The following is a 27,896-nucleotide window of genomic DNA, read 5'->3' on the forward strand; positions in this document are numbered from 1 at the left end:
AGATCGCGCTGTCTCTGACAAGAATGATTGATTACTTGAAAAGATCACGAGGTCTAGCAATGACCCTCCAACATGGAAAATGTTCTAACATCCATCTCTACCATTTATCTTTTTGCATTTTTAAAAATTACAATCGCTTAACTTCCTAAAAAAACAATATGGCCACATCATTATTAATTTTTAAATCAAAATAATTAAGTTGTTAAGTAACTCACATCATCTTTAATTAGCTCTAATAATGTTTTGTTGTATACTTTTTTTAAAATTGTGTTGAAAGCTATAACTTTGAATAAGACATTAGATGATGATGATGATGGAGAAACTAGATTAATTTTAATTAATGGAAATTAATTTATGTATTGTTAAAATTAATTTTAAAAGGTTACCCACTGATTATTATTTTTAATTTTTAAGGTTAAAAAAGTGTTTTAATTTGAATAAAGTTTGGATTTAAATAAATTTTAATCACTTTTAACTTTTTTTAAAATTATAATTACACTTAAAATGAGTTAATTAAAAGTTTGAACTTAATTATAAATGGCAACCAATTCTAGAATTAATTTATTAATGAATAAACACTGATCTGTTTAATGATACTTAATTATAATAATTAACTAGTAATTTAAATTCCTTGAATTATTATTATACTTAGTAATATATTTAAAAATAAATAAAATAAAGATATAATTAATAATATATAAATCCTAAAATATATAGTTTTAATTACTTTAATGATGTAATTTAATAATAATTTAAAATCCTTGAAACTACTATTAAAATTATGTACATTACAGAATTAGTTATTGTAATTAATTACTATTAATTGAAATCACAACTCTAATTATTTAATTTAAGTATGTTATAATTATAGTTAATTATTAATAATATAGATTCCAAAACTATTTATTCGGGAAATTAAGGAGTTAAAATTATTTTAAATTAATTTCTTAAAACTAAGGAATTAAATTAAAATGAAGACGACAAACTCCAAGGAATCAATGATGGTTTATTTATAAAAGTTGTAATCTGTGATCTTTTTCTTTCATAAGGATCATTTGTGAAAATGTACAATTTGTTTACAATTAAGAGCAGAAAAATGAATATTTTTTCAAACTTTCTACATTACAAAATGCTTTGTTTAACAATTTTTTTTTTTGTATACTTTGCAGTAATAAAGTTACAATGGTAACTCCAGTTTAAAAAAAACCAAATAAACAATCACAATTAATAGCGGAAGCCATAATTTAACAATTAAAAACAATAATAATAATAGTTAACGTATATAATATTGCTGGCGAGTGGATAATATCCAACGTAGTTTTCATTACCTTCTCTTTTACAAAGGAACATTCATTTAAAAAAAACAAACAAACAATAAAAAGTACTTCGTACAAATCTATGCAAAATACCATTTCTGAAATAAATGACATCCTGCGGTAAAATATTCAATTGCACAATCATTGCAAGCGAGAATTCATCACAAATGCTTTTTTTTTTTTTTTTTTTTATAGTTATAAATGTGCTCGATCGTCAAACAGACTGACTTTCGTGCATATGTAAAAAAAAAAGCCGAGAAGCGCCGTAGTGCGTATGCTTCGAAGCACGATTTATTCGAAATTGCATCTGTTCGGACGCTAATAATTAGCTTTGCGTAAAACGAAAGTTTTGCTGGCACGAGAATTGTTAAAAACGTAAAAAACAAACGGGTAAAAATGACTAAGCGGAAGCTTTTTTTTAAATTTTTGCACAGCATTCACTAACAAGTGCACGTAATTGGGAACAACATAAATGCAACACGCAACCGTTCAATTTGATTAACAATGCCGTAAACAACCCTGAATAAAATTACGAAAAACTTTGTTTTGACGAATACACGAAGATCGAAGAGCGTATTGCCGTAATGACTAACATTCAACGTGTTCCGTCCGGTACAATATTTGACGTTCGCCGTAAGAAGAAATTCGTACGGCACGGACGATCTGCCGAAATGTGCTCACGATTACTTTGGTTAACGACCGTGCTCCTCGACGATATAAAAAAAAAAACATAATGGACATTATTATAATTCAACTCTACTTAGTGAGTATTAATGGCAAAGGCTTATCATTCTGAGACAAAACACATTATTTTACATGGTTTTACCATGTTTAACAAAACACATGATTATTTTTTTCTGGAAATACTTTGTATATAACAAGTAACCTACTGTACAAAAAAACAGCAAACAAATTTTCCAGTTCTCACTATTAACAATTTTTCTCTTGTTTTTCTTTTTATATATTTATATATATATATGTATATCAAAAACTGGTTACAATCCAAATTACAGATATGATAATTTCACTGAATTTCAGCAGCAACAACAAAAAATAAAAATAAAATTAAAAAAGCGTGGCCCTACTGCAATAAAAGCGGCACTAGGTAAAAAAAAAAACATATAAAATTTAACAAAGTTACGCTCGTCTAAACTTACTGTCGACAAAATCCGATTAAAAATACAATCTCGATACCACCGACGACAGATCCGACAATTCTGATAAAATATCCGCTCGCATATTATTAAAGATCGTAAGCAGCGAATTTTTAAGCACATGTATGGAATATTCTACAATATTTTCTATAAAACAATTTAAAAAACAAAATAAAGTAAAAAGGAACATTATTCTGACTCAAAACTGTGCACTCGTGCACAAAATTCGTTTTTCTAGCTGTACAGCAACCTGTACAATGGAATATATATATATATTTTTTTTTAAAAGAGTATTTAATGTAGGGATGAGATGGGCAGGAACTAATATTTGGTAAAATTTGGCCCTCGCAAAATGGCATCCCTAACGAATTTGCAAACGATGCTGTCGGGCTTAGTGTTTAGTATTTGCAAAGTCAGTGACAAAATGCAAGTTTTGCATATTTTTTTTTCTAATCATTTGCGCCTCTTGGGCTATTCTAAAAAAAGGCTTTGATGCCCTGAGACCTTCACTAAGAAATTCAAAAATGTTTTTTATTTTATTTTTCCTCCTAATACACTCACATCACATACAAGTAATACTAAACTGAGAATTCTAGACTGCAGATCATTTAAAAATGTAAAATTACATTTATTACTGCTTGAAAAATCTGCTACCAGGTAATTCTGTGTAGTAGTAGTAGTATTAGTAGTAGTATAGTAGTATTATTAGTACTAATTGGATACTTTTAAATATTTAACATCAGTAAAATGATGATTATTCAACTATTAATATGAAAGTACTAGAATTATTTTGAGCACATCAGTTGTTACTGTGCAAGAGCTAAGAAATATTGGCTATATTTAATCTACTTTTCCCGTTCTAAACTATTTTTTAAACCCTGTCCAAATGGGAGAAAAATGTTCTGTACAGTAACATATACATCTTTGAGCTATATCGATATTCCTTAATAGGAACTTATGAAAGAATGGACAAAAAACTCGGACAGAAAAAGGTAAATATAAAACAATCACGTTAAATACATATATATAAATGTCTTTAGAAAAAAAAATTGAATATTTTATTTTTCAGGTTGTTTTAACAACCAAAGAAAGATTTGTTTAATATAACAGGTAAAGGATTTATCTTGTATATTTTAATATTAAAGATTTAATATATACGAGAGAAAAATATCGTCAACAAACTGCGTTAAAAAGAGAGGGGACCGCTCGTAGCTGCCAAATGATTGTACTTCAACATCAGATGTCAAATTGGAAATATAATGTGCTTGTAACTAGATAAATCGTCTTGAGCTTCATTTTTAAAAAAAAGCAGAATAAACAGATATATACTCGATATAATATCTTATAAATCGCTATAATATCGTAATGGGATATAATCTTAAAAATTATTTTAAAACAAATTCAATCCAGTAATTGAGAAAAATCTGGATTTCTAGAGTTATGAAAATGCGAATCGTGAATTTGCGAATGAGAAGTATGAGAGGGAGGGGGTTGTTTTTCAGATTCTGACTGCTGATTACTTAATAAATGATGGGACATAGAATTAGATGCAAATAGTGACAATTGTGATAATGGATTAGTATGTTGTGACATAACATTATAGGAACTTAAACCAGAATGTGGCTGAAAAGACTCGTAATGTCTCGCAGCTGCGTGTGGCAACCACCTTGTAGCACCAGGTACGGGTGTTGGAGGTGCGGAATAAAATGGACGAGAATCCGATTCGGAAGTGGAGAGCGGAATCGAAGTGTTCGACAGCGGTGCGGGACTGGGAATACGAGTATGATGAGCATTAGTGGCATGCATATGTACTTGCGACAAAGCTTCTAAAGAGAGATGATTAGTTTGTTGAGAAATGTGGGCCTGTTGTGATTTATGGAGAGAGGATGGAGGGGTTAAATCACCACCAGGAGAAGGGCTAGAAATGTCTGACTGGTGAGGTGACATATTATGATGCGGTGGAGTTAAATGAGGCTTGCAGTCCAACTGTGACTCCACGTTATACGATAACGAAAGACCACTTCTTGAATTTGGTATGTCTAATGGTAATTTGATTGAAGACTTTGGGGGAGTGTCAGAATGAATAGGAGAAGACTGTCTAGTGGATGGATGAGTGTTAAATGAAGAAAAGCGGGAAGATGCTTGAGACGTATGTAAATTTTCGGAGGAACGCTTTGAGGAACTACGAGATCCGTATGATCTTCTGGATGGCAGCTGACCTGTATGTCGTTGCATGTGTGTTTTTAGATTACCTTTTTGTGAAAATGTCTTACCACAAAGAGTGCAAGGAAATCTGTCATCTTTATTGTGCGTTCTCATGTGGGTTTGCATATTACCCTTCTGGGAAAAACATTTCCCACAGACACCACAAGCAAATGGCTTCTCCTTAGTGTGAACACTTCTCACGTGGGTTTTCAAATTACCTTTCTGTGTGAATCGCTTACCGCAAGTATCACAACCAAAGTCTTTTTCGCCAGTATGAATTTTCATATGAGTATCTACATTTCCTTTTTGAGTGAAACATTTACCACATACTTGACACGAATAAGGTTTTTCACCCGTATGAATCATCATATGGGTTTTCAAATTACCTTTCTGGGTGAAGTACTTCTGACATACCTGACAGGGAAACTGTTTTGTTGAAGGTGGTCGATTGCGTTGGATTCCCGAAGAGTTAGTTGTAACAGACTGCGGCGATCTTTCCGAAAGACTCGGAATTATACTCATCGGTTTTCTTTCTTGAGGAGTCGACGTACTAATGGAAGTACTAACGGGCGTATTATTGTTAGAAGTACAGTCCGTTCTGAGATTGTTACACAGAGTAAAATACTGTTGACAAATATCACATGGATAAGGTTTGTCCTTCGAATCTGGATGGGGACATTTCTGAGAGACGTTATCACTTAAACTTGACATTTTCTCAATGTAACTAGAAGCTGCTGCTAGCTGTGAGATTCCTGTTCGAAAATGTAAAGGATTCTTTTTCAGAAATAAGTCAGTCAAGCTTGCCTGATAGCCAGGTGGCCAGCTTTTCTGACTCAGCGACGAGGATGTAACCCAAGGATATGTTCCGTTCTGCATGATTACAATATGTAAATCACAAAAAGTGATTTCACAGAAGAATCTTCTAAAAATTTCTTGAAATTTTTTCTATAGTATTCATGACTCAAACATGTGTAATATAGGCCAAGGAAGATATTTTTGTTTCCTGTTTACCTGTGTAAATAGTAAAATAATTTTTATGATTATTTATTTGATCATCATCAATCCTTTATTTCTATGGATAAAAAATAGATTCCATTAAAAACAGGATGTTGCTTTAGTTCTATAACTACATGTTTGAAATACAAAAGTTAATTTAATTTATAGATATTTTCTTCTGGTTTCGGCTTTAATATATATGAAACATCATACTGCAAGACTGAAACAACTTTGTTTAAACAGTTTTGTACTGTCAATAACATCCTCTTTTTAGAACTATTTTTTATTTTTGAATAATTAAAACTCAAAATTTTTTAAACACTTTATTTATAGGAATAGAGCAAGTGTCATTTTATCATGAGCATAAGTGTTCCTAAGGAATTGTATCCATATATTTTTAAAAACCTCAATTATTTGGGATTTAAATCTGGTAGTTATACTAAATAGGGACTCAGGATAGGATATTGGCAAAGGTCATGAAGTTGCCGAATCTTATACTAAATAACAAAGACAATTGTCTACTTATATTATTAAAGATAATAAGTAAATTTCAAAACATCATTCATTATTCTGAAGACATATCAATTTATTACAATCATGCACATTTGGTAAAATGATTTTTGCTCCACCCTACATATATTACTGTTTTCAATAATGTTGAACTTAACTGTAGCAAAAAAATAAACATTAATAATAGAAATATATCACAAGATTATATTAGTGATCATTGATGTGATTTTAAAACTTTAAATATGAAAGGGAACCAGTTAAAGTAATTTAACTGCAGATTTCTCATTAATATCAGTCTACATAAAGTTATATTTACAGTATCGTCTTCAGAAGTAATATACCATCTCCACTGATCCTCACGCTTTCGGAAATTTTCTTCATTGAGGTCTGTCAGTACATCATTAACACAAATTTGCGATAAAAAGTTACAGGTGTCAATTTTTATGTTTCTATTACATTTTCATTAAGTTTTACAGAAGATTTAATAGTATAATAATCAATATTCTCACATTCCACTTGGGTCAGGGTCGATGCATTGTTAATCATTTCAAAAATACTCAGAATATAAATAACAAAGCAAGTTGCAACAAGTCTAGCTGTGTTAAAGAATGATAAAATGATAGACTACTAGACAATTACAATGAAAGTATAATAACATATTTAAAAAAATTAATATTTCTTTCATGACAAGACATTTACAAATTCTGTATATAGACATTTATATATGAATGACAGAATCATCATAAATAATGTATATATGGTTTTTTAACTATAAAATGTTTCATTAATTAACCAGTCTTGTACATGAGACTAGAGGTAAGAGGATGAAGTAGAAAATGATGAGAATCAGTTGAAAGAAATCACTTGATGCAGTTTACTACACTTAAAACATTTATTAGATGGCACAAAAATTTGTACAAGATATCGCTTAGTTGAATAAACTACAGTATTTGTGGTTATATGCACTATCGTTGTGGAGAGAGAGAGTGTGTTCACAAAGTTTGGTACCTTAATCACGGGAGGAACATGAAGTTCTTGGTACAGTTCATCTTCAAAGTGTGTGTGATAGTCCTCTGTGTAAAGGTAGGTGAAGCACTCGGTGATCCCAGTGGCAGGATAAGGCACAGACACTAATCCAGACAGTTGATGTAACAGGCAATGACTGCTAGAATCGGCCGTTCCTCGGTATATTAAAGCAGTAAATACCTTGAAGATATCAAAAGATTGCAGGAAATGTGTCACTTTCAATGCAGAGAAAGCGTAAGTTGAAACTCTCGTGTCAGAAAGTTGACATATACTAGCTGTTGAAGTCATCCTGGAGTTGTTTCCCTTTCCCGTTCAATTCTCGCAGGAGCATGTTTCGTAGTAATAAACTGTCTCTTTTTTATCACTACAGACAGCACCGTATGTGCACCTTCTCTCAAATTTCATGATGAAATGGGTCTTCTGTTTGGCCTTTCCTCTTATCTGTAGTTGAAGGTCTTCCATTCTCTTCCATTCCTGTTTCATAGTGCCCATCAGCTGCCTGATCAATTTTTTTTAATTGGTGACAAACCCTTCCCATCATTTTGTATCAAGGAAATATAATATGTAGCTGTTTACTATATACAATTAGCCAAAAAATAGCTTCCTCCACCACTTCAGAGACTTCCTTGCAAATGGATAGTTGGAAATATAGTGGTTTGCTCTGTCCACAACATCAATCTTTTTAGTATAATCACATATTATAGATTTATAAAAATTTATTTCATAGTTTGGACAAGCTGTCAAAGAGAAGTTGAGTTGTACATTATAATATGTACTATGCATTGTAACAACTTGCTTGCTTTGAAAGCAATAAATGTAATTTTGTCATCTTTTTGATAGCACACTTATCCATTTCTTTTGGTTTCTTCATTTCATTTGGTAGACCCTTTCTGTTGGTCATAACTGTGCCTGTGAGGCGAAAGCTTTTATATGGGGCCTAAGAAAAACATGGATAATACATGGATGCCAGAAGTACTTATCATTGGAAGCAACATATTTATAGGACAGCATAATCCTATTTTTTAATGGGAGAAAGTCTGGTTGCACTAAACTGTCAGTTATGGTCTTCCCAAAGTATGGAAGAATAGCAAAAACATAGCTTGTTGCACAATCAGCCAACACACAAATTCACAAGCCCCACAGAGAGACAGATTAAAGCCTTTCACAGTATTGTACATGATAGAGAACCAACTAACGTTTTCGGCCTCTGCCGAGGCCTTCTTCAGGTTGAGAAGTAACGGTCATCCCCACCAGACCACTAGAACGGTGTTGCCCGTAAAATAAACAACATGCGTGTCGCGTTTCACCCCTCCGCCCGGCACCGTTCAAATTCTTCAAACAGGTACCTCCACACATGCGCAACAGGGTCCCCGTCCTTAAAGTTGATGCAGGTGCCTTCGACGCTGGCTTTATACATCTCCCATGCCTCCAGGTGCCATACGTGATCGTAACGGAAGGCACGCCATATCAACTTCATGCTCAGGAAGTCCGCGCGAATTTCCGGGTCGGAAACGAATGTCGTAAGGGCCGTGGTGTGCCTATTGTTTTTGAGGTCCGCCTGATGTTCCCGTAACGTTTCTGCATAGAACGAACAGTTGCACCAATGTAAACAAAATCCCTACTGAACCTATCGTCCCTGATGGGGATGGAATAAATCCCTGGGGCCCTGTCACGATCTATCGCGTACTTAGCATTACATAGCAGGTCGTAAATCGTGCCGGATTTCCTATAAGTTATACCGATGTGACACAATGTTCACAATATTTGTTAAATATATTGACGACAACAGTTTTGTCTACCTGTGTATACCTTGAGTTTGTTATGGAGAAGATGGTGATAAATGTAAGCACCAAAAGAGCTGGAGAAATCTGACAAGAAAACATGTCTTTGAAGAATGAAACTTTATCCAACCAGTTCTCAGAGAAGTACAATTTTATATCAGGTTAATTCCCATATTCAATAGCTCACCAACCAAAGTTTTCATTTCTTCCAATCACTCCAAATTGAGTAATTTTTCAGTGAAGTTGCTTACATTTTTTCTTTGTCATACCAGTTTGTTTTATTCACAATTTATAGTACTAAATCATCATGCTACTTCCAGTTGTATTATACAAATTCATTATTTGCTGGCCTATTACACTGTGGACCACTATAAACCAAAAACATTCAAAATCATTGTCATTTTCTGTGTACAACTTCCACTCTGACAAATCACCTTCTTCTTCGGCATCGCTTTCAGAAAGAATACTTGCTTCATTATTATACGAATCACTGACATCGTGTGTAGTTGTATTTTGGTCTCTGCCTTCATCACTAAATTCATTTTTACTGCTAGAATCCTGAATATCTTCAAGAAAATCGCTTATTCCCTGGTTACTTAAACTGATATTTTTGTGCACTGCCATAACCTTAATTTGAACAGCTGATACAATGCACATTATAAAACAAGCCTACAGAATATGATACGTAACCACAGTCAATAAGAATTTACAAAAAGTACAAGTAGTTTCTTACTAGCTCAACAGATGGCAGTGCTGGTAGTTAGTGAACATTGCTTGGCATTAGGCTGGAAATGACATTTTACATTATCTAGTACTGCAAATGGTTAACAACTGACATCTTGTTACTTTCAATATACTCTAATATCAAAATTATAGATAAAAATATATTACATTTGAATTCAAGTAATATCCCACTTTTAATGAGATTTTTAAGAAGACAAATTTGAATGATAATTAGAAATACATATAGTTATAAATAGGAAATGTGTTTTTATTCTTTAATTCTGTTAAATACAGTAGAGTCGGTTTAATAGACTTCAGATTTAGGCTAATGTCGGACGAGTGTGATTTCACGTCCTTCAAAAATGACAGACGTCACATGATTGCAAAACAGATAGAAGCAGTCAGATGGATGCAAAAAATCACATTGCACGGCATGAATGGGTCACTGTATTGTATGCGATTATCTCATGACGTTGCATGATTGTTGGAGGCTGGGAGATAAACTCGAAGCAAGTCATCAGACAAGCGTGAAAAACAACAGACATGATAATATTGTTTTAAGAAAATACAGGGTTGACGTCATTCCTGCCAAACGATGTGTGGTACTTGCATATTTTGAAAATGGACATTGATATAAGTAAAATGATCATACAAATTAGGGACAAGCCATAACTGAGGTGCATTAAGTAATAACAACTAATGGAAAAATGTGCATTTAATCATTCCAACACTATCTTGCTAATCAAACAAACAAGAGATTATTCCTACATGTCTTTATAATCTCTTGGTTCATTGAATACAATAAAGGTGAACAGAGTTTAACGAAACTAAAATATGGTTGAATATGGTACTTCTGATACTATATCAGCTGGAATGAAATTAAAACTAACTCTTCAAAATGCATGGAAGAAATTTAGGTATAATAAATAGATTTTGAAGGATTGGAAGATTTCAAGGGTGCATTTGAGGAACCATGACTAGTTAGATAAAGATTATGAAGACAATGAAAGTAGCAATAAAGACATTGCAAAATTCAAACTTTCAAACATACATATAACATTAGGATTGACACATTCATTCCTTCTATTCTAGACTAAGTCAAGGAGCATCTGTAGTTGTTACGATGTTTCAATCCACAAGAAAACACTTAGTAGAGCAGTTCGAATTCAAATTTTGATGCATTAATGAAATTTCTTGCAACTATTTTAATAAAATCTTATATCTTCTTGTGTTTTACAATATAGCCATTGTCTTCAAAATGCTTTGCTCTGTTTCCTGCTGCTGGTGAGAAGAGGAAGGCTATTAATCTCAATGAGAAACTTAAGATAATGTCTAAGCATAGCAGTTAAGGTAATTGCTCGCGAGTTTGGACTTTTGCAATCAATGATAGTCCATACTCATTAAGAACTGTCATTAGACTTAATTGTAATTAAAATTAATATTAGGAATCTTTTGTATAAAGGTTTTATTAGGTATATTAACTGATGATTGGTTTACTATTAATTTTTCTTTCCACTCATTCCTTTCCTCAATTTTCGGATAATTACAAAATTTTACTAATTTATGATACGTTTTCATATCTTACTCATCGTCGGTTAATATACCGAATAATAATAATAAAATCTTCATTAAAATTAAGAATTTGTTGTATAATCCTATGGGAGTACCAAAAGAAAAAGCAAGTAGTTAATTTGTAATTATTAATAGTTTCCAATTTTGTAGCAGGAATAACACAATGAAATGGAATAATTTCCTCTGAATAATGCACACTGTACACACCTTGCAAGTTATTTGGTTACGAAATGGTTTTATTTTTGTTCTAGCAATTACTAGAACAAAAATAAAACCATTTCGTAACCTGCACCTCCGTACACCCCTCACCTCCACAGTACCAATGAAAACATTCTATTTTTTCTCTTAGCAATTCATTATGGATGTAATTATAAATAGAAATAAAATAGGGGAATGGAAAAAATAGAAATGACTGCAAAAATGACAAAATTTTGTTTTAATTATAGGGTATTTTTATAAAGTCAAACAAGTTAAATGAGAACATCATTATTCTTACTTTCGGTGGACAATTCGTTTAAAACAAATTGGTCAACAAAACTGAATTTTTGATTATTATTAGTGCAATCTTAACCAAAATATCTCTCTCAGATTGCTTCACACAGGCAGTTGAGTAAATTTATCAATATTAATCAAGAGAGGAATAGAAAATGCACAAAGAAACAAAGAATTACTAAAGTACTAATTTTGCTTAGCTTGTTTGATTTTATACATGACTTGCAAGCTTTGAACACATCAAACAGCATTTTCTTGATCTTAAATTTTGCAGATAAATAAACAACCTGCAACATTTAAAATTTCACTACCTTCAAATTGAGTTTTACAGATTATCATCTACCATAATTTTCTGAGTATAATTTTAAAAATTTGGTGTTGCCTAATTGGTAACACAAAAAAATTAATAATGTTAAAATGGCAGTTATCAAATTTTTTATACTCAAAATTGTTTTCTATTAACTTTTATTCAACAACAGTAGAATCTACTCAGTTTATAACAATATCTGTGACTATTATATCTAATGTTTTCAGAATTAGCATTTACCATATTCTCGTGTATATAACTTGTAGGAAATTGCTAAAAAAATTTCACATAATCCATCCCATTTGTATACCCTGCTGCTTACTGAAGCAGTCACTGCTCCATGGAAGCATTTTCAGAAAAATGTTTGAGACAAAATTATCAAATTTTTAAAATAGATATTTTGACATTTTTTTAATTTAGATTTCCAGCTTGGATAGTCCATGTTGTGCAAGTATTAGAAATTGAAAATATCACCATTTGATAGTGTACCCAATTTACTTATCAAAAATCCTAAACATTTTAATAAAATTCAATTTCCTTTATTTTAAAAAATGGTGTACAGGTGATCTGTGTCACCCTTTTAGCAAATTATTGCTATATTTTTCCTAAAACAAAAGTTAATTTTTTGGAAAAAAAGCATTGCTTACTTCACTTAATGCCACTGATTAGTTATTATCATCAGTATAGGGCAGGGATGGCAAACTTATAGAAGGGATGGCAAACTTTTTGAGCCCTTGTGCCATATAGTAAGCATACTTAGCTTTAAACATGTTTGTGAGTCAAAGTTTTCGACTTCGAATACTGACATTTAAAGAAATTAAATGAGTATGCTTTAATTAGAATAAGTGTATGAAAGCTGATTGAGAAAGGACGATAAGCCGAAAGGATGACTGAAAAACACAGATGATAAATTGAAATCGTACGATATGTTACATGCCAAGTGACTTCTCCTTACGTGTCACTTTGGGCACGTGTGTTATATGATTTCCCTATACCAGGAGTGGCAAATCTAAGTAGAATATGCTTACTGTGATCACTTAAATTATTTATAAAGACAAAAGTTAAAATAAAAATTACACTATATACATTGCAATCAAAAATTCAAAATTATGTAAAATTTTTCATCCTACATTCGAATAGAATTCTTGTTCTTTGCCATGATGATAATAGCAATAAAGCTTAAGAAAAACCCTTAGTAAATTATATATTATTAGTCCTCGGTAATATCCGAAAGCAGTTTTATTTATTTATATAAAATTTCTAGCTTAATAATTAGTTAAAGTTTATATAACATAAACAGTTAGAGTAATGTGATTTTTCTGTTAAAAATCAAAGTGATCAACATGCACACACTGGAATATATAATATATATTTCCACTGAATGAGTTTGTTGACATTTCATATGAATTATGAGATTTGTAATTTAATCTCATTAACCATACTAAACCATATTATAACAGCTTCTAACTTACAACTGTTTCTATTTATAAATTGGAAAGAAATATAAATTTGTTAGGTCCTATCAGATGTCTTTTCTCATTTTAATTACACCCTTAAGAGTAACACTATTGTTCCATTTTGTCCTCAGTCATAGATACTATCCTATGAAGTTTTAATAATCTATTATGTGAAATAAACTTTATTTTTCATACATTTCACAAATATCAATGCTACATCCAGATTTAATCTTTGATATTCAGAAGAAAAGTGTTATAAGTCTAAAAGCATTTGTCAAATTTAGAACTTAATGACAATTTGTGTGTCAAACTATATATTATGCAAAAGCAAAATAAAATTTACATGTATGCAAATCAAAACTGAATAAATTTTAAGCTTTTGACATAATATAAACTTATTTCATAAATTGCTATCATAACATTAATCAAGAATTTATATTTTCGGTTTGTTGAATTAAAAATTTATTTACATTCTTTGTTTGAAATATTAAAGTAATTATTGATAGTGTTTCATTTGACGCCGCTTTTCTTTACAAAGTAAATGAATGATTTGTAAAGAAAAGTAACTTTGAAAAGATGCAGCATTTATTGTTCTTAAAAAATTCAGAAGGAAAAAGGAATTTTATAAATTGATGATATTACAGATAAAGTAAAAAGAATCAAAGAAAAAGAAAAGTTAAATACACTATTAAAACTTTTATTTTTAATTAATTATTTACCTATTAACCTATTCATTCTCATTATTTAATTTTTAATAATGTTTGTACAGTTTCATTACTACTATTAAGTTGGAGAGAGAGTTGTTATTTCAGTTCTCTCCTAATAACTATCCTTAACAACAATAATTCTAATAAAGTACTCTATTATTTTAGTCATGTGTGAAGGAAGAATAGACCTAGCTAAAATAATGTCTTTATCATAAATGACAGGTAAAACAGTCATTAATTCAACCAGAAACATATAATAATAATTCTACATCTAAGAATATTTCCAGCATCATATTGATAAATTCACAATTTTTATATCTTTTTAAGATGATAAAACACAGACACAAATATTTATACTTTCCTCTCAATTTCCAGCATTCACTGTTTAAAAAAAACGAACATTTTTGGCTACATTCAGTGATCTGCGTCAGGTTAAGCAGATTCTATATCGAACATTTGATATAGCATTTGCTTAACCTGACACAGGCCACTGAATATAGCCAAAAACGTTTGTTTTTAAACAGTGAATGCTGGAAATTTTCATGTTTACAAGATATTAAATCCAAAAGCTGGAACTTAGTTTAATAAAACACAGCTGAACTGATAAATATTTTCAACTATTTACAGTATTTCAAACAATAATAGGAAATAAATGAATTGTTCAATTCTTATGATAAATGTTAGAAATAATATGCCTAATGATTTCTAATCTATACAATAAAATTCTATTTCTGAAAAGGAAATTGCTCCTTATGTAATATAATTGAACTTTGTATTAATTCCTTGTTAAAAACCACAACTTTTCGTTGGACAGAGATAGAATTTCTTGAAAAATGTTTACAAAAAATATAACAATTTTAAATATGTGTTAATAGCAATATATAATTTTTGTATCTTGTATTATTTAAAGTTAAATATACAAACTTTATAAAAATTAATTAATTCCTGTGTTAATTATATTTTTAAAATGGTTATGGCAATTAAAAAATAATTTCAGATGAATGTTGTAGATTCTATAGAATAATTAATTTGCTTCTGTGATATATGATAAGCATTATATTCTTATTAATGATCAGTTGGAGAGATTGTATTGTATTTTTAAAATATATATCGCACAAGTTTTTGACTTTCGTCATAACCAGGCTTAAAAGATAGGTGAATGACTGTGACAGCAAAGGCACAAGTTTGTCATTTTGGAATCGAACTTTCAGAATTTTTCACAGGTAAGAGATAACCATGGATATCTTAAATAGCTTCATTGTTTTCAATGTAATTCGGCTGAATTCACGATAACCATGAAAAAAACAAAAGATCGTTACGTAATCTGAGAAACGAAATACTCAAATCTAATTCATAAGACAAATATTAGGAAACAATATAAAAAGACTGTCCAGGTATGAGGAAAAAATGCTGATTTTACACCAATATCATATTATATTTTATTCAAGTCAACAAAAAAAATTACATAATGTAAACTTTCAGACTTCTATATACGAAGGCTATTTTTTAAATAAGGTCCGTTTTTTAATAAGAAGAAAAATACTGTAAATATCGTTAAAATATATTTTTTTCCATATTCTACATACTTTTATCTACTTTTCTACGTAATTTCCATTTTGTTTAAACATTTGTCATACCGCTCAACAATTTTTTGAATTCCCACTTCAAAGAAATCTGCCGCCTGTCAAGAAGCCCAATCCACGACTGCAGTTTTCACTTCTTCTTCATCGTTGAAATGTTGACCACCAAGGAACTCCTTTAAGTATCAAAACAAGTGAAAATCACTGGGTGCAAGGTCTGGACTGTGTGGATGATCGTATCAAGTCAAAACGATAAAGCACTGTTTAATCTTTTTGTTTTGTGATCGTCAGAAAGCAGTCTTGGAACGCACCGAGAAAACAATTTTCGATAATTCAGTTTCTCTGAAACAATGGTATACAAAACTGATCTTGAAATCTGTGGAAATTCAATTGATAACGTTGAAATCGTGAATCGTCGGTCCTCTCGAATTTTGTTATCCACATCACGAATCAAATCTTCAGAAATCAGAGAAGGTCGGCCAGGGCGTGGCTCATCACGCACATTAACTCGCCCATCCTTGAACATTCTTACCCATTTTCGAACTTTACTGTCACTCATAGCATTATCACCGTAAACTTCACAAATCTGACGGTGAATTTCGCTGCTGCAAAGTTTCTTGCATTCAAGAATCGAAATAACAGATCGTATCTCACAGTCGGCGGGAGACTCAATTTTCTTAAACATTTTAAACTTTACAGCTCAGCATACAGACAGCGATATGGCTGCAAATGGCGTCAAAACGCACGCCAAGCTTGCTCGGAGCAGAAGCGTATGCATACTTCCATGATTGCGCATTATTCTCACGTTCATTCACAAACGGACCTTATTTAAAAAATAGCCCTCGTACTTGATTTAAAATAAATATTTAAACATTTTCAGCATGTTATGCCATTCTCAACTATCCTACACCACTGAATAAAAAATAATAGAAAAATGTTTTCTATACAGTTGATTAAAGTTGTTGGGCTTAATTTATGACTCCTTAATTGCATATTTAACTTTATTAATTATAGTATAGGAACCTAAATCCTAAATGATCCAGATCACTTTCTGATTGATTTTTAAATGACAATGTACTGTACATCTATAAAACTATGTAATTAAATATAATCATATTATTTTCTTTTGGTGTAATAAAAATACATAGAGTAATTGAATTATTTAAATGTCCAAAATCTTAGCGCCACTTAGATTATTTCTGATAAATTTGCAAAATTTTCAAAAGAAGTTCTGGGTTTTGCATAACTTAACTTACAACAATTAAAAAAACTGGCAAGGGTTCATGCACAACTTTCCCTGCACTCATAATTTGAGATTTTATTAAAAAATAAACTTTATATTATTATAAAAACAAAAAAATGCTTATTTTAGAGGTGGGAGTAAGTTTTTAAAGAAATTGTAAATGCTAATAACAAGTAAAACCTTAAAGTCTGACCCCATCACGATATGACACGTGCTTCCCACTGCCTTGATCATTAACTACTACAATTTAATAGCATCGATGCTTCATATACAGAAATAAACCTGCCAAATTTCAAAATTTTTGGTCCATTCAACTTCTGAGATATAATACAAAATAAATGCTGACGCACACTTTTTAAAGAATTTTTTTTTTATATTTTTGGGCTCTTGGATTGTAAAAATGTTAAAGAATAAAAAAAACCAGGAGGTCAAAATTTGACTGATTATCATACTCTCACTACATTATATTCAAGTACATTGAGATTATAAAAGAAAAAAGCCATCAACTATATAGAGGTTAGCACAATCCCAATCCCAAACCCATGGAAAATATATATCAATTCAACAGAAATGTCACATTCCACAAAAGATGCTATATACAACCTTTCCACCAATCAATGAAGGCAACGTAGATTAAGATCTGTTCAAAAAACACGATTCAAATTTAGAACACCAGCCTGAAGATGTCCTTTTAAAAATGGACAAAAACATTTGCTTTCCAAAGTGAGTGGTTTTTGCTGATTTATTGGTTTAGTGACATAGTGGAACTTTTATTATTAATATTGTTCTTATGTAAGTTACTAAAGACTAGCCTATATACTGCATGGTCATGAAAATTTTCTAGTTCATTTCCTGTAATAATAAACTCAGTAGTATAATTTCAGCTCGGTAAAACTTCTGTATAGAGCTGATTGCTATACAGTACAGTAATTTGTCAATGTTGTTGGAGGAAACACTCCTGTAACTAGACTTTCGTAAACTTGGACAATCCTCGCCCCCTATTCGTCGGAGTTAGAAGAGGTTTACCGTTTTTTAAAACTTGATTTATATTTGAATTTGTGAAATAGCATCTATGGTAACAAACTGAAATCAATAAAATCACATGAAATTAATTATTGTATTCACATATTAATTAATGAAATGATTCTTAAATATAAAGATTAGAATTTATTATATAAAAGTATTCATGTTAAGTAGAGTAGCAAAAAAATTCATCAATTAAACACAGTTAATTAGATTAAATATAAGATAAAAATTATTATAAATGAATTATGGTTTACTAATTTTATAAGAATTAAATTAAATTTTAAAAATTTAGATATTTAATAAGAAAAATATATATCCTTATGGAAAACTTTTTTATTGTATATGTTTAAAACTTAAGATGACAAGGAAAATAAATACAGTACTGCATATTGTTATATAAATATAATATAATAATGATTAATGCATAATTTAATATCATTATCCCATAATTAATTAATTATAATTTTTCAATATTAACTATTAATTGTAAATATTTTGAATATTAAATTACCAAATGCATGTCAGATACACTTAAATAAATCAAAAAGAATTATAATTAATTAATATTGCAAATATTTCTATATTATCAACAATTGACTGAATTTTTTTCTTAATCAAACAGTAATGTTAGAATAATAACAATTTCAAGAAGATGATAATTAAATATCTTAGCTGTAATTCAGTTAGAGAAAAATTCAAATATTTAAACATATCACAACCATACATAAATAAAATTTCTTGAAAGATAAACTGTTTTAATATTAGTGCATTGAACTAAGAAAATAACAAATTTGCTCAAGTACTTTTGTTATAAATACAAATAAACCGTCTTCATGTTGAACCTCCTCTTGGTACTTTATGAGTAGAAAGAGGATTAATTAATGGACAAGTTTATGACTAGAAAGAAGATTAATTAATCGACAAGAACATCCACGGGAACAATGTTACTGGAATAGAAACAAAAGTTTGAAAAGCTCTTTTGATTTAAATAATAGAATGAAAACAAAACACAGCTTGGAAAATATAATTTTTAAACCATCTAAACTTAAAATAGTAATTAAATTAATTCACATAAAAATTAATATATTTTTTCTAGATTTGTCATTATATATATACATACATTATAAAAAGTGTAATTATTTTTGTGTAGAACTTTTAATTTCATTTAGTAAAAGTAATAAGATTCCAGAACATTCAAAAATAATTTTGAATGTTTGATTAGGAATTACATGAGTTTCAAGCATTAGTATTAATAGTTTTTCAGAACATATAATAATATAATTCAAAAGCTACATCCTATGCACATTCAAGAGTGATTTTTTAAAAACAAAAATAAAAATTTAATATTGTTTCATAGCATTATTTCATCTTAATAAACTGAAAAACTATATAATCAGGTTTTAAGCTATAATAGAAAGTTGATGTTATATTCTACAGTCTTTCCTAGAATAAGAATAGAGACAATGTTCATTAATTTAAAGTACAATATTGAAGGCTAAATACAAAAAAAATCTTTGAACTCTTCTAATTGTCCGTTCATGATCATCTGAATTAAACTGACACGAGCAATTATTTACTGTGAGATCATCACTATGTAAGGCTGAGATTTTTAATCATCTTTTAATTTAAAAAATCAGGTGACTTCCAGTACAGATTGAAAGTTTATATATAACTAATCGAGACCTCTGGCTCCCAAGCTTTCTGTATCTCAATTTTCATCAATCTAACTCCATTCTCAAGATAAAGGACAGATGAATGACAGTGGGAATGTATAGTATAGCTCTGCAATTTGAAAATTGCAGCCCAACTAGTGGAGTCGATGTTTCTTTACAGGCTGTCTGTAGAGCCTACAAAGCCTTCAATATACATTTTTAAAGTATATTTTGTCCTGGATTCTTAGTCTTTATTTTACAATATTCATTAGTTTCACTCTATAAATATGACAGAAAATAGTTCTATGTTTATTACAAAGTACTGTACAACATAAAATATATATAGGACATATGTTTAGACTGTTATAATCTGTTATGACTGTTTTTTTATAATCTCAATCATGTGATATGAGGTTTGAATTTTCATTGTTTAGCTAAGGTGACAGAGTGATACACAGTCAAGATCCAACATAGCAACTCCATTCTTATTCTAGAAATATTATAGTATTTGATTTTCTAATAGTGACCGAAAATAAAGAAGAGAGAAAATGAGGAGTAAATGCTCTTAAAAGTTATTAGAGAAATTAACAGTTTAAGGTTGGTTGGTTGGTTGGTTGGTTTTGGTTTTTTGTGCAAGAGCCATATAGGCTAAGCTGCACCAGGGCAAATGGTGAAAAATTTTAAACATGACAAATAACAATCATATGACAAAAATTAATGACAAAAAAAAAAAAACAAAAACAAATATATACTACACTATAAATAAGCAAAACAAAGTAGGTAAAACTACATAATAAATAAATAATCAAATCTCTTTATACATATTGACTTTCAGAAAGTCCAGTAGATTGTCCAGATTTTGCCTCTGGCCCAAAACCTCTGTCAGACTTGCATTTCGAAGATACTGTCTACTCATCCTCTTAAAGACAGAGCAATTGCACAGTATCTTTTACACTAAGAGGGCAGTTGCAATACTGGCATACTGGCTGGTCATCACACTTCAAAAGGTATTGATGAGTGTGTCCAATTCTCAAACGGGTAAGGATAACCTCAGATCTCCTGTCATACTGTTTATTATGTGTCCAATTTTCTATCATAGGTTTGATCTCATGTAGTTTATTGTGGACTTATACATTCCACATGTTTTGCTATCTCTCTGCTAGTTGCTTTTTAATGACTAGCTTCAAATCACCACCTTCAATATGCAATGTATACTGTGAAGGACTAGCTGACTTTGCATCTGAGTCAGCTTCTTCATTTCCTCTTATACCTACATGACCTGGGACCAAACAAAATTTTACAGAGAAATTACTCACAAAAAGATGGTAAAACAGTTTGTGAATTTTAATCACTATGGAGCGAGAACTAGGTTCACATGAGATCAAAGCCTGAAGTGCACTAACTGAGTCAGTGTATATCACACAGCAACGATGACCTTTCCTAATTACATATTTTAAGGCTAGGTAAATAGCCTACAGCTCTGCAGTAAAGATGGAAGAATTCGGTGCGATTTGTACTGCCACGATTTCATCCTGGCAGACAAAGGCTGAGCCAACGTAATCATCCGATTTCGATCCATCAGTATAAATAGCAATTAAATTTCTGTCACAGTGTTGAATTTCTGCAAAGTGCTGTCTATAGACGTAACCTGGAGTGGATTCCTTAGGAAACTGCTTTAAGCTAATGTCAACATTTATCACAGAAGTTGACCAAGGCGATATACTATCAACCTTGGGCTGTGAAATGTTGCTTGTGTCCAGGTCAACCGTGCTGCTTACATTCTCCATTCTTATGTCGAATGTAGGGATACTACATCTATGGGCTGCAAATAATCTTCTCAGCTGAGTATCTAATACAGTGCAATCAACAAAAGGTTTAGTCTGAGATTTCTGTTTTATATAATAAAAAAGAGACAACTGTTCTCTCCTGAGAGATAGTGGAGGCTCATAGCATCCAGTTTAAGATATCATTACAGTATTATTTCAGCAAATTAGATTAAGTTAGGATTACAAGATATAGCAAGCAAATTTTGAACTAATGGCTTCATTTTAAAAATAGATATATCTTTAAAACTAAACCCTTTATGAAAATATTTTATATTTAATGATATGAATTTAAACAGGAATTTAATGTTAACAAATATAAGATGTGATATTTAAAAAATCCTTATAAATAGTTTTTTAAACATAAATAATTCTAAAACAGAGTTAACCAATATAAAATATTAACTCTCACTACAAAACCCAACATCAAGGGCTTTCCAACATGACTATCACTCTGGACAGCTATTTTTTATCATCAAATAATTTTAACTGATATATATTAACTTCTAAACTTATTAATTTAAAAACATACATGGTGTTTGGTTACCTATTTAACTATAATCAAATCAAAGATTATAGTTTTCGTAAGCTTTTTTAAAGAAATTTTCATTTGAAATTCTATGTAAATCTAAAAAGTATTTCATTAATACAAATGTAGATCGTTTATTTTATATCTAAAATATTAAACAAGCATATAATAGATACAGAAGATACAATATAATAGCAAAAAATTTACAATTTCCAAGTCTTGTTTAAATTGTTTTTATGTATTAATAGTTAATGTATACGTTGACTAATATATAGTATAGTATACAGCTAAATTACAGTTCATTATGCAATATAAGACCAAAAATAACATATATGTTGTTGATAGAACTCATTCACTTTGATTTACTACTGGAGTTTACAGAATCCTATTACTTATTATTAATTTTAAGAATTCTATATATAAAAAAATTCAAAAGTATTGAATAGACAATTTTATATTATTTCTAAAATTTAAATATAATCAAGTCTTAGAACAATTATTGTTGTGTATTCTGAAACCATGTCTCCTTTTATCTGTTTTTACTTCCACAACTAGGTGCATAGAATAATTTTCAAAATTAACAAGAATTAATAGTCTAGAATATCTATATGATGTTTTTATTCTTTATTCATATTATTTAAAACTGTAAATAAACTTAATTATTTTTAGTTTGGATAATTTACTTAAAACAATTTATAAAATACACTATCATCTTGGTAAATTCCATTTCTATGATTACAAATATATAAATATCTGACTAAAATAATTCACAAGGTCATTAACTTTAATAAGAAGTTACCATGTTTTCCAGTAGTAAATAATCTTCATGAAATTTATATAGATTGAAAACACATTGAAAGATATAAATTTAATTTTAAAATCACTACTTTATAATGTTTTAAAGCAATCAATCAAGTTATCAATGTTAAAGATAGATTAACTGTATAAAATTGAAACGAATATATAAATAAAATACATATAACAACTTGAAATTTTTAAATAATTCATCAACATTATACAAGTTACTACTTAATAATGTTAAAATATTTCAAGAAATCTAATATATTTAATTTAAAGAATCTATTAAGATGTATTATAACATTCTTAAATTAATTTCCTTTAGTTTCTATACAAATCTGTATTTAATATTTCAAATAATAATTAGGTTTTAAAAAAAAACTATTTGAAAGCCATTAAATTAATGCAAATGTATTATTAAAAAAAAAAAAAAGATAATTTATTTAGTCTGCCTTTGTATGCCTGTACGAAATTAAATGTATCATTTAATTTGCAATTTTTACATTTATGTTACTCAATAACTGATTTTTAAAAGAATTAATCTACCTTCAATTAATTAAAATTATCTAAAAATAATGAAATAAATAGATTTCTATTCTTATAGATCATTATGATATACTAAATTTAAATTTCTTTCTTCGATGCAGCTATGTTATAATTCTTGGCATGCATATCTCGAATGGAAACAATAATTATACTGTGAAAACATTTAAAAAAACATCAGATATAATGTCATCACACATTATTTTTATTCAGTTAAATTATTTTATGAAAAAATTTGTTTTTTTTTCCTTTTAAATTGAAACTGAAAATCTTTAAACTAATTGAGATATTAATTGCTCATTCAGCCAAACAATACTATCCAATCATATAAATTAAGTCTTCTGATCATCACTAGCAAGACGGAAATGCTAAAAATTCTTTTCTGATATATTATTCCATGAATAAATAATTCTCATCAGATAAAGTTGACAATAATCAAAATGCAACGTCCATTTTTTATTCATTAAAGAAACATTATATTCTTCAACCGAATTCAAGTTTTGGAATTTGTGAGATTTTTCAATTAGGATTACAAGTACATGTAAATCATGTAAACATCATCAAGAAATTAATTTAAAATTAAAAACACGCGAAACAGAATCTAATCCTATGAGAAATAATTAATATATAAATTTTTGTCTTATAACGCTCATATTTTTTCCATTATTTATGAACTTTTAACTGTATTAAGTCAAAAAAAAAAAAAAAACAGATCTTGTTAATACTGAAGATATCAAACACAGCAACTTGATTTTATATATATATATATAAATTCTATCAAAGGTATAAAAACAAACTAACATTGCAAGTAAAGAACTCTCAATCTAAATAAATCTTTATTGTTAGAGTTATAATTAGCATTAATGCATTATTAAAGGATAACATTAACTTCATACAGGTAAATTGTTACTATCATCATCAAGAGAAAATGTAATAAAAATAATTCTCCTGTTACAAGATATGAAAGAAGTCATTTTATTTATGCTATCTCATTATAGAACTGATTTGAAAATTAATATAGCACTCTTCAGACATCTAATAAACTTTCAATATACCAAATTTGAAACAAATTATAGGCTAAATTCTACTCGTACACTGCTGTCAGATTTAGTCAATGCCAAAATTTAATAGATTGACATTATTATTTATTTTCAACAAATAATTTATCAAAAAGATTTCTTTGTTTCCCACAACAATATTTATAGTTTATAGTAAGGTTAAAGAAATATTATCATGTTTGAAAAATATTTATTTTTATAACAAGTGTTTATATAAATATATAACAATTCTGAGAGATTGTTTTGGCTGTTATTTTATTAATAAATCTGAAATTGTTAATGTTTTTTTTTTAAAATATCATAAAAAAACAAAAGAGTAAACATTCAAAGTTAAATCAAATCCATTTTTAATACAGAGAGAAACAATAGCATAATTAAAAAAAATAAAAAAACAATATAAAACAAATTTTCTAATTTAGAACTAAAACATTTATTTTCTTTACAGATATAATAGATACAAAAGATTATAATAAAAAAAATCTTTTGTATATTTTAAACTATTTTTTCATCATTAATAATTTATCATTGCTTTTTTTTTATAGAATTCTATTTCATAATACATTTGATATTTAAATAACTAATGACTAAAAATCTTTAAACACTTTATCAACTTTTTTAGCATTTGTATATATTATTCACGAAAAGTTATCATAAAAAAAACTCACAGTAATTGATATCCTACATAATTATCCTACATCCTACATAAAATTTAATGTCACACAATCAATGAATATATTTTTCAATGTTAATTAAATTCTGCATTATTGCTATACTAGCAATTAAAGTAATTTTAATAAATCAAGAATTAATATAATTTAACGTATTAATCAAGATAACGAATATTAATTTAATATCATCATTCGGAATCATCAATTATTTCATATTTTAGAAAGGTAATGACTCATCCATTAGTACAGAAATTAGAATGTTAACAATTTTGAAAATATATTCGAAGATTATAGTATAATTAAAATTTAAAAACAAACTTAAAACAGGTATAAATAAACAAAAGTTAACCAAATAAAAGAAAAATGGGGTTGTCTGTCGTACAGAATATAATACTTCCCATGGGTTTGGGGATTTCAAAACATGACTTCCAGACATTAGATACGTTCCTGGCATCCCTCGAATTGATGCAACTAGATCTCCTGGTGGACTTATAGATTTCCAAGAGACGTCTAATTAAATTGAAATTTTACATGAAATTTGACATTGAATCAATTTAATGTCACAATTTTGTTGTACTTAGTACCCAAATTTGAGATTTCTTTATGTTTTAAACACTGTCCAAAGCAAATTTTCAGTTTATATGGAAAATGATGATTATTAAATTAAAAAACAAAAATCTATACTTTTTACAATATATTTTTAATTTAGTTATATTTAAATTAAATATTATATATTTTAAAAATATATAATGTTTTTATTTATATCGGTCATGTAATTTATAAAACGCAAACAGGATAATCAACTGTCATGCTCTACTATCGAATATATTATCAATTACATAAATAACAATACATTTCTTTTGTTTTAATGTTAAATTTAGAATTAATAATAATTTTTCAAAATTTACATAGTAATAATATAATAAACTGACAGTACAACCGACTAAAATTGAATTAAGAAAGAAACCATTATAAAAGTTGGTAATAAAATCTGATAAGGATTAATTAAAATATCTTTGATGTTTAATTTATAATTTAAAATTAAAAAAAAAAAAATGTTTTTGTGCCATTTATAAAAAATCATTTATAGTTGCCATAACTCTTGATTTTTGTAATACATAACATTCAAATGTATAATTCATAATTGTTCGTGTGACACATACATGATTCATTTATCAAATGTTATATGCAAAATTTTCTGAGCAGTAAAAATTTTCAATATCATTATGTAGAATTTATGTTACAAGAATCCTTTACAAATAAGAAACTAATACTACGAAATTCAAAATTAAAAATGTTATATCAAGCAGTTATATTTAATTTTAAGAGTAAACAAGTTTCCCCATTTAAAATAAAAATATTTATATATTAAAAAGCAAACAAAGTTCTTCACACAACTTCTTTTTTTAATCTTTTACTAAACATATGATAATTAATCATTAATAATTGAAATTAGCAAATAAACAATATACTCAAACTTATATCATGTTCAAGATAATTTTTTCCATGTAAAAATCATTTTATTTATGTAATTTCAAATGTATATTTATCAATTTATTACTAAAATATAAGATATAAATTAGATATATCATGCCGACTAATAATAAATGCATTTCAATCCGTTCTTTTCGGAGTCATACGAAATATGAAAAATTCCTCGAAGACGTCCAGATTTACAAATTCTCAAAAGAATTCGAACTACGCGAAGACTTTCATTTAATATCTGTTAATACTAAACTCTTCAAATTAAACATACAATCGGTAATTAAATTAGACCGATTACGATCAAGTTAAGACGACAGCCGAGGAAGCGATACGCCGGAAAACAAAGAAGTTCATTTTGACTTTTTATAAATGAAATTAGCGACGATACATACATTTCAAAATAATATAAAATACTCAAATGCGTGTGCATATGTATAAATAATACAAATATAAAGAGGTCGACACAATAAAAATACATGTTTATATATCATTTATGTAATCAACTTTCAATAGTAATGAGATAAATTAGTTAAATGAAGTGGAAAAAGTGAATAATGATAAATAAAAAGGCATCATTTTGTAATTATCCATTTAATAATTAAATATATAAATTTATTTATAAGAATAATACCTACTTAAATATAGTCTTTGTAGTGATAAGTTGACATTTGGAACAGGAACGAAGCCAACTTCACCTCCATCGGACATTCTGAAATGGCAGACGTCAAGAGAAACGATCACAAAAGAACTTGAACAAATTTCATTAGGAGGAAGGATAAAAAACTTTTCTGTCATACGATCTCCAATGTAGACAATCCGGCTAATTATTTATCGTAAGACTCTACGAATAATATTATATAAAGGGAGTTTTTTGCTTCACTTTTAGTTAAGAGTGCCGGACGTTATAAGCAGCCTCCATTTCGACGAAAAGAGAAAGGGGGAAAAAAGAATTCGAAATAAACAAAAAATAAAAAAAGAAAAATTCCAAGATGGAAACGTCCACGTTCAATCGAGTTTATAACTAACTCTTCTTTAGTCTCGTACATGTTACCATGACTAACCGTGCTAGTTTATCCGATGTTACCGCATTACTTAGCATTTGAAACTTGTTTTTTTTTTCTTTTTTTTGTTTTGTTTTGTTTTTTTTTAGTAGGGAAAAAAGTAACGATCGGCTTCCCACGCCGCTCTAGCCATGTTTACGAATCGATGCGCCCTCTCGTTACGTTAGAATAAAACATGGAAGTT

General features: G+C 28.9%; 1 protein-coding gene across 1 annotated transcript; it reads right to left on the bottom strand.

The window, feature by feature from the left end:
* Window positions 1-986: 986 nt before the first annotated feature.
* On the bottom strand, window positions 987-27,836 carry LOC136974038 (uncharacterized). Its single transcript, XM_067268813.1, has 2 exons — window positions 27,287-27,836; window positions 987-5,686 (listed from the first exon to the last, which is right to left on the bottom strand). Exon 2 carries the CDS (start codon window positions 5,549-5,551, stop codon window positions 3,872-3,874), a length of 1,680 nt encoding a protein of 559 aa, XP_067124914.1. The 5' UTR covers window positions 5,552-5,686; window positions 27,287-27,836; the 3' UTR covers window positions 987-3,871.
* Window positions 27,837-27,896: the final 60 nt, after the last annotated feature.

The sequence above is a fragment of the Centruroides vittatus genome, unplaced genomic scaffold (assembly GCF_030686945.1).
Source record: "Centruroides vittatus isolate TY-2023 unplaced genomic scaffold, ASM3068694v2 contig_337, whole genome shotgun sequence".
NCBI lineage: Eukaryota > Metazoa > Arthropoda > Arachnida > Scorpiones > Buthidae > Centruroides > Centruroides vittatus.

What these genes read in the sequence shown, in the direction of transcription:
- LOC136974038 (XM_067268813.1), bottom strand. Translation starts at nt 5,551, where the DNA reads ATGCAGAACGGAACATATCCTTGGGTTACATCCTCGTCGCTGAGTCAG.